Source organism: Falco cherrug, chromosome 4, assembly GCF_023634085.1.
Source record: "Falco cherrug isolate bFalChe1 chromosome 4, bFalChe1.pri, whole genome shotgun sequence".
In the NCBI taxonomy this organism is placed as follows: Eukaryota; Metazoa; Chordata; class Aves; order Falconiformes; family Falconidae; genus Falco; species Falco cherrug.
The window spans coordinates 20,906,863-20,922,276 of NC_073700.1; the positions used below are offsets into that span (position 1 = coordinate 20,906,863).

Below are 15,414 nucleotides of genomic sequence, written 5' to 3' on the forward strand. Positions count from 1 at the left end.
TCTTGCTAGATTTGCAGCACATTCCGCAAGATGAAAGGGTCTCCATGAGCCTTAAGGGAGATCTCTACTTCGCAAATGTGGAAGAAAATGACAGTCGGAGTGATTATTGCTGCTTTGCAGCATTTCCAAGGCTGAGGACAATTGTACAGAAAATGCCAATGACGCTGAAGGTTTCCCGCTGTAAGTCTGTGGCTGAGCAGTTGCTTGATTTCTGTTGTTTTTTCCTTTTTAACTCCCCAGGCATCAGCGAATGCAGATGTGTGGTCCTGTGTCTCTGATGCGATTCTCTCTGAAGAAAATGCATGTTACTGTGCTTATGCCTGCGTTATTAACCTTACTCTAAGAGCTGAATTCAACTGATAAAAGCTGTTTGCAGCTGTCGGGTCCCAGAAGTTCCCTGGTCTTCCTGCTGTTCTCCCCGCAGTGAAAGCCAACAATGCACTGGGGAGATCCGCTTCTCTTGCAGGTTACCGATAGATGGGGCTTCACCGGGTCTGGAGGACCTGGATGGCCACCTCCTCCCTGGGCACAGCCCTGGTTTGATCGAGGTGCAGAACATGGTTGGGAAATATGGTGCTTTCCAGGTCTCTGCAGGATGCCTGGAGCATCAGTAGCGACATGAGGCATTTTCCATTTCCTTAATGAAATGTTGTGTAGGGAACATCAGTTTTTATTTACTTATTTAATTTAACATTGTTATGTTCCTGTAGTCTCCAAGGATCTTATACAAAAGATGGTTGCAGGTACTTTCCCTGCCCCTAAGTCTCACCGGGGCTGTGGGGTTTGCTGTCCTATCGTCGTTTGTCCAGGGTACCGTCTGTGGTATCAAACTGCTAATTCAAGCTGCATGAAGCCACTAAATATATGGGATGTACAACTATCAGTCTTAGAAATGGAGGAAAAGAATAAAAATACCCAGGGGAAAAAAAAAAAAAAACCCAACACAAAACCCCATCCTTTTAGGGCACACTCAGCTGCATGAAACCAGCAAAGCCCAGCAGAAGCCAGTGGAATGAAGGCAGCTGGTACCAGCTGGAGATCCATCGTGCTTTGCCTGAATCTCTTCGGGCTGTAATAGTTTCTGGTGTGACTTGTGCCCCTCGCTGAGACTGCCTGCTCCCTTCATATCACTCTTTTGTGTCACTAACACTTCTGACCTTTTGGGGTTCTGCAGCCCAGAAAGCCAAGGAGATTTTTCTTTGTGAACGAAAGCCTGATATTTAATACATGATTGTGAGAGTCTTCTTGTTGGTGTAAAAGGATAAAGGTTTAATGATGGCTTTCAATATCTTGATACTTGCTTAAACTGTATCTTGCGATAACAATGGTGAGAAAAATACCAAAATGGAATGCTGCTGCCTTGTGGCTTTCCCGATGGGTCCAGCCCCACAGGCAGTCACACAGGGACTGCAGGAGTGAGGTGGGGATGGGCTGTGGGGCTTCTGATAGCCCTGGCGGTGGCCCAGCACCGCACTTCAGCACCTGCACCTTCCCATCGCAGCCACCAGTCTGAGTGCAGGCAAAGCAGTGCCTTTAGTACAGGTACTGTATAAAATACATATATATATATAAAAAAAAAAAAAAGTTGAGCAATAAGAAAAAGGATGCTGGATATATTATTTCATCAAATCTCTTCACAGTGGATGCTTAGGCCCAAGTGATTTTGTTATTGTACCAGCTATCTAGGATGAAATGATGGTTGTATTACCCATGGAGTATTTTACTGAATAATATGTATCTTTGAAGAGTTTTCTTTGTATTTTCAGAAATGTGTTGGTCATCTATTGCTTTGCTTTATATTTTTTCCTCGTTTCTTTCTTTTATGCCAGATATTGGGGAGGGGGGGGCATGTTTTTGTTTTGGTTGATTTATTATTTCTTTTGATTCTATATCGATTATGCATGTTTGTGTTTGGTTGTCACTTTTATTTATTTCAGTTAAGCATGCTAATGACTCAGGCTCACCTAACGCTGCAGTTACTAAGGGTGAGTTGAATGCGTCTGTTATTTAGCCTTTAAACTGGGAATCTCCCAGCTGGGACAAAATGTGAGCTGCTGCTCAGGAAAAAGGAAAAGAAAAAATCACAAAAGCCATTTTATTGTGATGGGATGGATTTAAGTGGTCCATGGAGTGCAATTTGCTCATCTTGTACTTTCTGACAGAAATCTGAAGGTTTTTTAACAAAGAGCTAGTTTTCTTACTTGAGAAAAGAGCATTCACATTTCATTATGTGATGTAAGTAAGGAGGCTGATGTCCTGGGTTTCTGGTGTTACCAGTTCAGAGCAGGAGCCAGAGCTGGATGCTCCAAACCTTCCTCTGGTGGTTATGAAGGTGCTGACATTAGGTACCCACTGTTTGAAACCACAAATTCATGTCCGAAGGGTCACCCTGGGGCTGCTCCGGGGGGAGCTTGAAGTGTGGATTTGCAGAGCTTTAGGCACTGTGTGTTAGCCGTCCCCACGGACCCTGTACCCGGCAGTGGGTGGGAGCTGGCGCTCCTTGGCTCGGCATCGCCCTGTCTGACACTGCTCATCCTGGGGCTTCACATCTGCCCTCGCTCTGTGCCCCTTTTGGGGAGCAATGTCCTGAAAACACTCTGCTGAGGTTTAGGCAGGCAACGTGGGTAAGCCAGAAGGCAGCTAGCGGCTCTTTCTGCAACTCTCCATCCAGTTAATTTTGTTTAAAATAAGTGAAAATGGGAGTCTTGGGTTTTGTATTTAGCTCTTGACTCTGATTTATGTGGTTAAGTTGCTTTTGAGAGTCTCTGTTTTTTGAAGCACCCGGTTTGAATCTCCTGGGCAGCCCCATTTTCCTGGAGAGGTGCTGGGGGTTTGGGGAAGGGGGTTCTCCTGGCGTCTGTCGGGGTCGATCAGCCCTGCAGCCCCAGGAGGCTGAGCCTTGCGAACAGAACAAGCAGGGCTTGTGCAGAGTGACGGACACTCAACAGAACAGTTTTTCCCTCGAAGAGATGTTCTGAACTCCTGTTGCCAGTTGGGAAAGGGGACGGCCTGCCTTTGGCGGCGGGAGGCGGAGGGCAGATGGGACACGTGTGAGCGTATCCAGAGGCACCAAAGTGTTTTGCTGCAGCTCTGAGCGCTCGTGACACAGATTTGTAGATATACAAAGCAAGGGGACAGAAGAAAAAATTTATAAAATGGTTCAGAGAGATACATGTAGTCTTTTACCAAATCATCCATAACTGACTGTTTTTGAAGAACTAGTACCATTTGGGGACTTATTCATTACTGTGCTAATTGTTATTATAGTGATAACTGGATAGCCATTTAACTCCATGCGTATTTCATCATGAAACCATTGTTTGGCAGGCTGGAACAAATGGTCCGTTGAAATCAAATGCAGGTCAATCTTGTTTTATTATTTTAACAGTCTTCCTTACAAATTGTATCTCCATTACTGTAGATTTAATAATTATAGCAAGAAGGACATTTTTGTAGGATGGTCAAGTCAGGAAGGATGGGCTTTCATCTGATATCTAAAAGGTGATGGAGGCAATGCAGAAGAACGGTGCTAAGAAAGGTGGTGTGGGAGCAGGTCAGCAGCTGAGAAGACTGGTGTACCAGGGGTGGCTGAGGTGTGCGATGGAAAGAACCAGTGCTGATAAAGCAGGACATGAAACCGTAGGAAAAGAGGCTTCACCAGTGCTGCTGCCTGTTGTTATCGCTGTAGCCATGGTCTGACTGTTACCAGGAGAAATAGGAGAGTCCTGGATTAGTCTCAAACTGTATAAATAAAAAAGAAAATTTAAAAATCAATATCCAAAAACCTTCTGACAGAAGTAATGTTTGTGGCATTATTCAAGAATAAGCAAAGGCTCTTACCTTTCATTTTATTTTATTTTTTAGCAAACTTTATCAAGGAAAGAAAACCCAAACTGCTGATCCCTCCTGAATCTGCTGGCAGTAGCTCATCAGTCACTGTCATCAAGGGAGGTGTCCTGCTCCTGGAATGTATTGCCGAAGGGCTGTGAGTAATGCACAATACTGCACAAACTTAATCACCTTTTGAAATAGAACTGAACAAAGAAAAAGCTATGTTAACAATTATACAACTACAAAAGAATATACCTATAATATACTGCCTTATGCAGTTTGAAGTTGATCCTCACTGCCAAGTTTTTTTGAGGCAGGCAGACTCCTTGTAAAGCAGTACAGAGCTGGCACGCAGCGTTTATGTATTTGTTACTGCTATAGCCTATAAACAAGTAATTAAAATCATAGCATGGTAAGTATTGATTTTTTTTATATATATATTTGCTGTTACATTAAAAAAAGCCTGCTATCAAACTTTTTTCACTAGTACTGCTTTTGAGATGTTGAGAAGCTAAATAACAACAGAACTCAGGTTTTGTGGTTTGGCTAACAACCTGTAATATTTCTTTTCTAGTTTTGCCAATTCAGTTTTGGTTCAGTGCTCAAGAATCATTTAGAACTTTACTTGTGTCAGATCTCGGGTTTTTAAAAGCAAAGCTCTTGAGTGATGTAATATAAGACATCCATTAAAGAAGAGTCCCGTGGAGGGAAATCGGTGATCCATCTAGCCCAGCTGCGGTGGGAGATGCTGGCTCAGGAGCGCATGTGAACCTGGCCACTTCCTGTGGTCCGGTTGCCCGCACCTAGAATTTCCATGGAAAGGATGTTCCTTCCATGATGTTCCCACAGATGACAATATGTCATGGATCAAAGCCCACAGCTATGTAAAAGTAGTGAACTGGAGTCAGCTGTGTTGGCTTGACCCCTAAAACAAACGGTAACGAGCTAATTTCAGGTTTAGTTCCAGTGTTTCCTGCTTGGGCTTATTCCTGTGCACCTCCCCGGTGCTTTGTGCTGCACAGGGTAGCTCGAGCTGGTTATTGCTGTCAGCATTTATGTTACAGCACTACTCAAGCTCTAGTTGTGGATCTGGCTGCACTAAGTACGGCAGAGTATCTCCTCGATGAGGAGATGGTTGCTGTAAGAATATAGGGAAGGGTTAAAGTAGATGGCAGGTGATGGGGAATCAGGACAATTTTGGTCCTTGTTGTAAATAACACAGGATGAAATAAAAGTAAGGAAGGAAAGGGAATGGCTGAATAGATGTTAAGTGCGGTCCTCACGACGAAGCTCTGAATGCCCCTCTCAGCCCTTGCTCCTGCTGCCGTAGCTCGGGCAGCCGTGAGCTCCGCTTTTCCCTAAAGTCCAGTTCTCCAGTTTTTACCGTGTGCTTGTAGGTGCCCTAGTCCACCCCAGAAGAGTTGCCACCAGAGAAATAGGTAAAGCGAGCATCTCTCCAACCACTAAACCCACAAATGAAAGCACAGTCATTTCTGGTTTATCCGTGGTAGAGTTGTTTGTGGAAAGGCAACTTAAATCATCGTCTCCTCGTGCTGTACGGCAGAGCTGCGGGGCTGTGAAGGCAGGTGGGCAGCAGGTAGATAATTCGTATTAAAGGCTGTGCAATTATATCCCCTCTATAAAATTCCAGAATCAGGGTAGTCATCTGCCTGAACAAACATGTTTAGGGTATTTTGTTTTGCCATGTGGGCTTGAAAGGGCATTGCTCATTTAAGCTGGCAAGATGATGCCTCTGCAGTTGGTTGTCATTCCTGAGAGAAGGTGAATTCCTTGTGTCTATGGGATTCACTCCAAGTATCTGTTGCGAAACTTCCTTGTCTACTTCACTACCTATCACGCTAATTTGCAGGCCCACAAACCTCCACAAGTCCACAGTTATGAGTTTATAGTGTTTTCAAGGTACTTACTAGGCAAATCACCTTGGAAATACACAAATATGAATTTTCATGTGGGAGAATTAATATCATGTATAAGAAGAGAGAGCCAGAAAAGGCTTTCTGTTTATTGGGAAAAAAAGTTTTAAAAAATAATAAAAAAAATTTTTCTTTCACTCAAAATTTCCCAGGAAACTTTTTTTAAAAAGTACTTTTCAAACAGAAAGTTTTTTTTAAATAATCACTTTTGAAGGAAGACAAAGTACTTCGTTTGATCATCAAGCAAATATTTTTTCCTTGAAACCCTTCAAAATTGCAACGTTTAGATCAAAACATAATGCTATTTTTATTTGCTAAAATTCCCATTTTCAGCAGAAAAATGATCAGCTTTGCCTATATCTCTGCCAATCCATCCCACCAAATGTCCACAAACCACGGAAGCGGATAGACTGAACCAGATTTCAAGTAACTAAGATCAGGGGCAGCCAACTGCAAAATAAGGAATTAAGTACATTTCCAATCTGTCAGTTTTGAAGACTGATATTCTGAGTAAACGACAGCGTCAGGAGGGCTTTGCCTCAGTGTAACACCAAGGCAACACAGAGCCTGACCGTGGTGCAAGAGCAGGGCAGGGACTCTTGCAGGAAATAATAGGATATTTGCACGGTTGTGCTCGCTGCCCGTGGCAAACCCTACTTTCTTGGTACCCGAGGCTTGGAGTAGCTTGTGTCTGGGCATTGTGCCACAATAACAGATGGACAAAAGAGTAAGCAGATATGACACTGTGTATGTGCGTCGTGTACGGTGTCAGGGTCATGAAGCCCAGCTGGGAATGTGCAGACAACAGCCTGTCCTGCCTTTCTGTGTCCCTGCCATTTGCTTTCTAAAGACGTAAGGAGCATTTTCAGCCATCTCCGACAGTTGGCCACCTTTCTAACCAGGCAGGGCACTGAGTGAAGTCACTGTAATGAAGTCTTTACCTCCTTGTCTGTCCTCAAGTGCCCTTTTGGACTTGGACAAAATGAGCCGAGTCCCTCTCCCGCAGTCCGTGCCAACACGTGTACCAGGAATGCAGCCCCATGCCGTGGCCTGGTGTTGGCTGTGAAGAACTTACTCATAGGAGCCCTTCAAATCAAAAAGCAGTGTATATGGGTTGTGGTCTCTAGTCCCTTAGTATAGCCCCAGTGTTCTAAAAGGGCCAGAAAGACTCTGAAGACCACGTGCATGAAGTCCAGCAGCTCTGCTGACATTAAGCATTACAGCAGCCCAGTATTGAACTCAAAAATATCTTCTTTTTTTTTTTTCTTTTTTTTTTTCTTTTTTTTTTTTCTTTTTTCTTTTTTTTTCTCTTTGCTATTAGCCCAACTCCTCATCTAAGCTGGGTCAAGGTCACTGGAAACCTGCCCAAGGACGAACCAGAAACAGAAAATTTTGGGAAGATACTGAAGATAGACCAAGTGACTGCAGCCGATGAAGGAACATACCAGTGCACGGCCAGCAACCCCATGGGGAGGGCGAAGCATGAGTTCCACGTTCATGTGGAAGGTCTGAGTACGCTTTACTAAGCTTATTGATTTTGAATAGGGAGGTGGTCAAAGGGAAGTGGACAAGGACCTTTGCTAATATCACTTGGCATAATTCAACCAACTCTATCGATTTATGAGAGCTAAGGACCCGCCTTATAGTTTTGGGAAGATTGCAGAAAGTAGCACCTTTTTAGAAAAAAAACCCAAAAGAATACCTTTTTTTTTCCTGAACCATGAAGGCTCTATGCAGTGGTGAATGGGAGTACAAATATCTGAACAGATTCGGTGCTGTAAACACGTGAGTTAGTCAAGCAGAGATATTGATGAAATAAATGCCTTGTATTAATCTGAATGTCAGATCAAAAGATCTAATTATCCTACTTGTTCATACAGAACGTGGAAATGGCCATGCTGGGCCAGATCAGAGGTACCTTGAGCCCGGTTTCCTCCCTTTGACTTCCACCAAAACTGAATGCCTAGGGAGGATTGTAACAACACAGTTAGCAAACAGGGTACCACCCCTCTCTGTCTTTCCCTCCTTCGTGTGCTCCCTTGCTGTCAGTTTTGTATGGGACAACCTGAGCTAGGATTGGTTTCTATAACCCCTGAAAAGTATCATAAAAACGTATGAAACAAAGTTAAAAAAACCCAAACTTTTAACCAATTTTTAACCATTTAAAAAAATTGAAATGTGACCCACGTGACCCTTTTTGTCACCCCTCTAAGTAATCCAAGGCCCGTTCCCACCCTTGTCTGTGTGCTGGGAAAGGTGCTGTATTAGCAGCACCCATAAATAGCCTTGGGGTTACACCTGTGTGTGTTACACACTTGTGCGTAGGGTGATGCATCCCTGTGCACGGGCATGCCTGCGTGCAGGTGGCTGAACAGGGTCAGTGCTGGCTGCTCGTGCTAGGCTAGCAAAACAAAGAACCTGGTGTGTCTGTGCATCCATTTGGTCACCATTTATTTATTTTGTTGCTAGAAGAAGGTAGATTAATGAAGCCAGCTGAGATACCTTCATAACCAGCATCTTGCAGCATGCAGGTACAAGTGCACAGCGCCTGCTCTTCCTCCATCCTCTTTTCTCCCTTCTCCCCAAACCCTGAAGGTGTGAGCCCTTCACATGAGGCAGGTGCACATGCTCTTTTCCAGGAGCAAAATAAATAAATGAGACAAGCGAGCCCTGCAGAACTATCAGTGCCACTGCAACTCTTTCAGCAATGCTGCCCATAAATAGCCTCAAAATGAGACTCCTGAAGCACAGCTGAAGAACTTGCTGAAAACATTTTCTCTTTACTGATGAAAAACGCTCCAACCTCTGCTCTGCAAAGTAAAAGAAAAAAATCCCAGGCAGTATTAAACTGTCAGAGGCTGCCAACCGCTTCATTTTAATCTGTTCTTCTTCTCCCTCTTGGTCACAAGGATTCCTGACGGGAGGAAGGGCACTTCCAGCTACCTGCTCTGTGTTTACTCTTCAGCTGAGAAAAGGCCTTTTCTCCCAGTACGTGATGAATCATCCCCACTCACTTGACACAACCTTGTGTCTTGCAGTCTTCTTTCCCTTCCTGGAAGCGTGGCAGAGGGGGATACCAGGGCATGGCAAGTTTTCAGCTGCGATGGAGGGGAAGTGCTGACTCCTAGAAATCATTCCAGATGGTTTGGAGCATCTCTGCTGTAGCTGAATATTTTAACAATCTGGCTATGATTTTCTGGGCTGTAAAAATTGAATCCTTCAAAGAAATTGCAGGAGCTGCAAAAACTAAAATACCAGAGAAATAACATTAATTAAGCAGTTCAGAATATTGACCCCTTTCTCCCCCAGTCTCCAGAGGGAAGAAGGCTTTCTGGCAAGTTGTTGTTCCTGCTCATTAACAAACAAGTACTTAAAAAAAAAAAAAAAAAAAAAAAAAAGAAATAATCCCACTGTAGCCATTGCAATGTAAAAAATGCTTTTGCTATTACATTCATTTTCCATGTGTGTAGCTAATGATGGCTACTGTCACCAACAGGAATTCTTCCTGTTAGGAGCCACCTCACATGCAGGGTATCAAGGTAAAATTGAGCCCAAACACTGTCTTTTAGATTTTCTAACCAGCAAATGTCACTATCATTAATCAGAGATGGGCACGTTCATCATTCTTGCAGCAACTCCTCTGTGCGCATTCAAGGGCAGATCTTGAGTTGGTGGAAGTGAGCATTAATTTCGGTGGGCTTCAGGGAGGTTGTGCTGACGTAGGGCTTCCTCGCACCTGACAGGCTCTTCTCTAAGGATGTATGCAGGGAGGAGAAAATTAAACATGGAAGAAAAATTATCTCAGTTATTAACCGCCAACATAGTGCGGGTGTGTAAATCAGGATTTTGCTATCATTTCTGCACTCTGTCAAATTTTCTGTTCCTCTTTCTGCTATTTGAGGATCTCAGACCAATACCCCAGCTTTCTAAATAACAGACTTAATCAATGATATTTGCATGCAGCCCACTTACTAATCCTACAGGAGTCTGAGGGCAAAGATTCAGGCAATTATTACCAAGCATATAAAAATATTCAGCTAGCAAATTGCTTGACTGTTTGAGCATTTTAATCTCTCTTTGCAAGGAGAGATGTGGCCTGGAACATTGGTGCAGGCACAAAAGCCCCATTGTTGTTATTAGAACGAGAGATAATTATAACAAAAAAAAAAAAAAAAAGCAAGCAGCAGAAAAGCAAGCCTACAAATTGTCTTGACTTTAAATGTTTGTGTATTTGGTTATTGTATATAATCTGTCAAGCCCAATATAAAATAAACATACAACCTCAAAATCTTGTCCCTATCACAGTGCCTGATCTGATAGTACCTTGATCTTGACTGAGGCTCCCAGACTGTTTTTAATAGAAATAATTATTACAATATAATGATTAAATATAGTAATGATATAATAACTAAGGTCCTTTGCAGTAATGTTTCATAATACTTTCATTACTCATCTAGAGAAAAATAAAATAGATGAAAGTAATGTGAGGCAGAACCATGGCTGGTTGGTTTAATCAGGCTCGAACTGTAGTTCTGGGCTTCACTGGGAAAGTGCTTCGGTAGGGCCGCAGACACCAAGGTGTAGCTGCAGCGGAAGCTGCCGATGATGCCCCTGAAGTGGGATGGATTGCCAGCCTTTGGGAAGATGTGAGAATTTGAAATGTTCTTGACAAATTGGAAAAATGGTCTGGAATAAAAAGGATGGGCTTCAGTAACCACAAGTGCAAACCAGTCCTGATCAGGCAGCGCTAACTGGCTTCATAAGCAGAGGATGGAAAATGCCTGCTTAGACTAGTCTGGAGGTTATGCTGGATACAAGCTGAACAGAGCTTGGAAATAGTAATCTTGCAGAAAAAGCAAAAATTGTCCTGGAAAGTGTAAAGGAAAGTGTTTTAAGAGAGGCTACTGAGAGCTGGTAAGGCTGCATGTGACTTGACCAGTTTTATGCCATGCACTTCATCAGGGCTGGGGTTACCTCAAGACAGTTCAGGAGAAAGGAGAAAGCAGCAAGGGCAATCACAAAGCTCAAGAACATGGCATTTAAGAAAAAAAAAATAATGATAGATCTACTTAATTTAAGAAGGAATGGATCTGGGGAAGGCATAACAGCCTTCAGATGAACCGAGGTTTCTTCACAGAGTTCCCTAGGCATAGCATCCGTTACCATAGACTGAAACTGCAGCAAGGCAGAAGGTGGTTAGACCTTAAAAGCTTGTTCTAGTCGGGGGGGAAAGCGTAGTGCTGCCATAGACATCATGGGAGGCTGAGGTGAAGGTTTCTATCCACCAGGGGAATTTTAGGAGTAGATGATCCTGCTGTGTTGCAGAAGGGTGGGCCAGGTGCCCATTTTCGATCCCTTCCATTTTTGGACCTGTAATTATATTCCCATAAAGACATAAATCTCTTAACCCAGACCCCCATTTATAGCTCTTACCAAGAATAATACAATATGCAATGAACTGTTTGCCACGCCGGTTTGCTCACAGACTAGTGGACTATCTAGCCACTTGTTTCTGCAGTTGCTAAAAAATACGTGTATCTTGTTATTCTCATATTTTATATACTTATTAGAAGTACAGCGTATCTGCCATGCAGAAAAGAGGTTCTTCAGCCTTTCTGTGAAATTACATTTCATACTTGGCAAAATCTTGTTGCCTATGGTTTCTCAGCTGCATCATTTTCTTGGGGCAACCCCAGCAATTTCCACGCTGAGGAAGGAAAGCGGTGGCATAATGTATCTGCAGCTCACTTCAGTGTATGCACAGATGGAAATAGGAAGGGATCCATTGGGTAGTTTGTATTCAGTCTATGTTTGGTGTCTCACCTCCTCCAAAACAAGGAAATATCCTGTCTCAAGTACTGTGTTTGTGGCAGACCTAGAGGGGAAAAAAACAAAACAAAACCAAACAAAATAATCAGCACTGATACAAACCTGTTCACCTCCATGCCTTTGACCTGACTTTTCCTGATGAAAGCATAATATAGAAGAGAGAGAAGAGACAAAAGATCTGCAAAATCAAAATGTTCTGCTGCTTGCAGAGTTTTTTCCTGGAGCCAAATACGAGGAAGCATAGCCAGCATGGTCACGTCACACGCTGCGCTGCGAGAGGGCGACCAGCAGTGTGAGGAAGGCAGTAGGAGAAATCTGTACTGTGTGAAGGAAATGCAAAGATTTTATAATTTTAGATAAGCTTCAGTGTGTTGGATTTTACTTCAGCCTTTAGATGTTGTTTAACGATGTCTCCGTGGGTGCTTTACTGTGGAAACGGTGGAGCGTGTGTAGAATCTCTTGTGTGTCACACTTCAGAGGTGGTTTTTCAATATGTCTGTGTGAACGTGAGCAATGATGCTTTGTTTTAGCATATCACACTGATAACATCTGGAGATGTATTACCAGGCAACAGCTCTGTTAATCTTCAAAGCGTTTTATAAGCATTAACTAATGAATCCTCATGTTTCCCATACATTAGGTCATCATTTTCTAATAGGGAAAGAGGCCCAGGGATCTGCCCAGCACATGCAGAAGAGGTAGCGTTGGGTCTGGAATTAAAATGTGGAAGTTTGCTGCTTCTTGGGGAGAGATAATGAGGAGTTCAGGGCTGTGTTTTGGATGGAGCCTGCCCACTGAAAAGTAGGCAGGCTCAGGGACCTGCGTTCGGTCTGTAGAGAGCAAAGCACTCATCAGATTAATGCTTTTTCTCCCCTCTCTGTTCCCTTCCCTCCCTTACGGTTGTGTTTTTCCGATGAGGTGTGGGTACCTGGTGCTCGGGCGCTGCTCTGCAGAGAAGGTTTCTCCAGAGCTCTCTCAGTTTAGCTGGCAGTGCTGGGAAAGAGGCGAGCCCAGGGAATGCAGCAGCACACTGCAGCTCCTCTGCCACACTGCTGCTCCTCTACCACCACCCTGTGGGCAGCCTTTCTGCGCTGCTGCTCAGGATGGAGGTTCTGTCATCCCCCCGTGGTAAGAGAATGTGTCAGCATTCCTAAATACGTTTCCATCATGAATACATGATGGAAAACCAGAATATTGAAAAATCACAATGCATTTCGTCAGCACACGTCGATGAGCAGATGGAGGTGCTGTGTCCTGTCGTGGAGCATCGCTGCGGCGCAGCACGCTGCCCTCCGGCCGCTCCTGGGCAAGGGGGTGGGAGCCACTTGCTCTTGTCTAGTGATGGGGATTTGGGCTGGGTGGATATTTGCATCTTGTTTGAGCTGCCGAAATAGCCTCACCTCATTTCACAGACCACAGTCTCGTGTCTGAGGGTCCTTGTGAAAATGCTGACCTGTTCAGGTTTGCCTCCTTCCCTAGCCTCTCACCTCCCATTTGCATTTGTTTTCCACTTGGATTAACGCTGCCCACTTCCTACACCCTCTCCCTGACACATTTCACAGAGTCTGAAGGACAGAACCTGATGTGTGCTGTTGCTTGTTTTACCTTTTGTAACATCGGTTTGCAAGAACCCAGTAGGCTGCCAGGAGCTGGCTGGGAGCGGTGGGCAGCGCTTGCCATCTCCTGGAGGACCACAGAGACAGCAGGGACGGGCGCGGCTGGCTGGGGCCCTGATACCTGCCGTGTCCCCTCTTTGCAGAGCCTCCCCGGTGGATAAAGGAGCCCGAAGGTGGTGTTTACAGCGTAGGAACAAATCTTGTGCTGCTGTGTGAAGCTATTGGCAACCCCGAGCCGACCATTCAGTGGAAACTGAACGGGATGCCCATCGACAGTAAGTTCTGCTGTAGGGTGGGACGTCCCCCTTCTGCGCCCAGTTAGAGGGAACACACGAATCCCAGTGCACTGAGTGAGGTCTCATGTGACATGAATGAATATTTATTGACTAGTAAAGCTGACGTTCAGATGTGATCTGGAAGGGAGTAGGGATGGAAGCCACAGGGTGTGGGGGGTGGTACCCAGGAGTTGCTGCATCTGCCTTGCCCCGTAACATGCCCGTCTTTTGGGGACCTGGGGTAGCTTATGTTCGTTGAGGGCTCCTGGTCTTTGTGCTTCTGAGTAAGCACAAGTGACTGTGTGGCTGGGGAGCACAGGCCCTCTCCCTGCTGCAGCAGTATTATTACTACCATTTAAAAAAGCCTGTGTGGGGATTTTACTGGAAATTGGTGCTCTGAAACATTTTCTTAAGGCCACAGGAGCGCTGACAAAGGCAGTGCTCTGCAACTTGATCTCCAGCTCTCGAGCAAGGTCCTGTGTTGATCTTGAAGATGTGCTTCATGTTTTGACTTTCAAGGAATGAAGAGAGACTGTGAACTCCACAGTCATGGTGTTTCCCCCAGCTCCTGACAGTCTGGGTCTTTCCAGGTAGGACCTTCCGAGGGAGAATCTCTGCCAGAGAGATCAGCCTTACCAACCTTCAGCTCCACGACAGTGCTGTGTACCAGTGCGAGGCCAGCAACAAGCATGGCACCATCCTTGCTAGCGCCAATGTGAACGTCCTCAGTGAGTACCCTCCCACCCTTCCCTGTGCATGAGAAACATCTGGCTACCTCCCATTCTGCTGACTGAATCACTGGAACAGCTTGGGGTTTGTAACCACGTCTTTGTCCCTTTGCATTGGCTCCAGAGTTTAAGAAATGTGTTGTCTAAACGAATGCAACAAGCCTTGTCAAGGGTAATATTATATACTTAGTATAAGTGCTCGTGAGCTTTGATATATTCTTTATTTTAAAAAACATGGTTGTGGTTGGGCTCAAAACCTTTTGAATTCAAATGTACTAAAACCACTGGGGGCTGAGTTGTGACCACAACTCTGTTATTGAATTATTAAGTGTATTGTTAATCTTTAATTTCAGTTGTGGTGCTCAGCCTGTTCTTCAAAGAAAGGGAGTGATGGGAATGTATTTAATAAAAGAGGTCTCTAGAGGAAGCAGAACCAGGTCTGGTTTCTCTCCTGGAGCACACTGATGTTTCTTGTTCTGACATGTCCAGCAGTCAGTTGCTGTTATCTGTGTCGGTGAAGCTTATGAGACCTCAGTTGCTCAGTGCAACTAGTTCCAAAAGGCAGTGAAATTCCCATTAAGTGGCTAAGCCTTTGACCTTTGTTGGAAAAGGGGATGATGCGGGGACAGTATTTATATTCCCAGTTCTGAAATGCAGTGCTGCTCATTTTGCATTCTCTTCTGCAGATATTGCTCCCTTAATACTGACCTCAGATGGTGAAAACTATGCCACAGTTGTGGGTTACAGTGCCTTCCTGCACTGTGAGATTTTTGCCTCGCCTGCAGCAGATATTAGATGGTAAGCCACTGAGAACTGATGTTTTCATGTGAAGCAAGCTCATACAGGCTCCCCAAACACTGAGAAATGTGCTGGTTATTGTTTCTGTGCAGTTAAAATTAGAAATGTTTTACAAAACTGTATACAATGTAAATATTCTGTGTTTAAATGCACTTTCAAGAACCTTGAAGAACTGGTTTTTAAAGGGAGGCTGGTGAAAGTCCTCGACACCTGTGTGAGACAAGCGCTGGGACATTCATTAAACCCATGCTGTATGGACCCAAAGCCTGCTATAGCCTCATCGGCTTTAGTTAAATCTTGGCAACTTTTTGAGTTTGGACACATTATTGAGGTGGGAACGGCATGACTTACAGACTGTATTGACCTGGAAATGGTTCCATACGTTGGAAATCACAGCATTGTC

General features: G+C 44.4%; 1 protein-coding gene across 9 annotated transcripts in view; it reads left to right on the top strand.

Moving 5' to 3' along the window:
- The window catches only part of CHL1 (cell adhesion molecule L1 like), a 139,646-nt gene that overhangs the window by 93,144 nt on the left and 31,088 nt on the right, over positions 1 to 15,414 (top strand). For 8 of the 9 annotated variants that reach the window (XM_055709838.1, XM_055709836.1, XM_055709843.1 and 5 more), the window contains 7 exons: positions 10 to 180; positions 1,938 to 1,985; positions 3,865 to 3,985; positions 7,087 to 7,271; positions 13,354 to 13,485; positions 14,076 to 14,213; positions 14,900 to 15,011. In XM_055709838.1, the coding sequence (XP_055565813.1) occupies positions 10 to 180; positions 1,938 to 1,985; positions 3,865 to 3,985; positions 7,087 to 7,271; positions 13,354 to 13,485; positions 14,076 to 14,213; positions 14,900 to 15,011 (907 nt within the window). The remainder of the gene's footprint in view (positions 1 to 9; positions 181 to 1,937; positions 1,986 to 3,864; positions 3,986 to 7,086; positions 7,272 to 13,353; positions 13,486 to 14,075; positions 14,214 to 14,899; positions 15,012 to 15,414) is intronic. The other variant, XM_055709842.1, reaches the window with a different exon arrangement.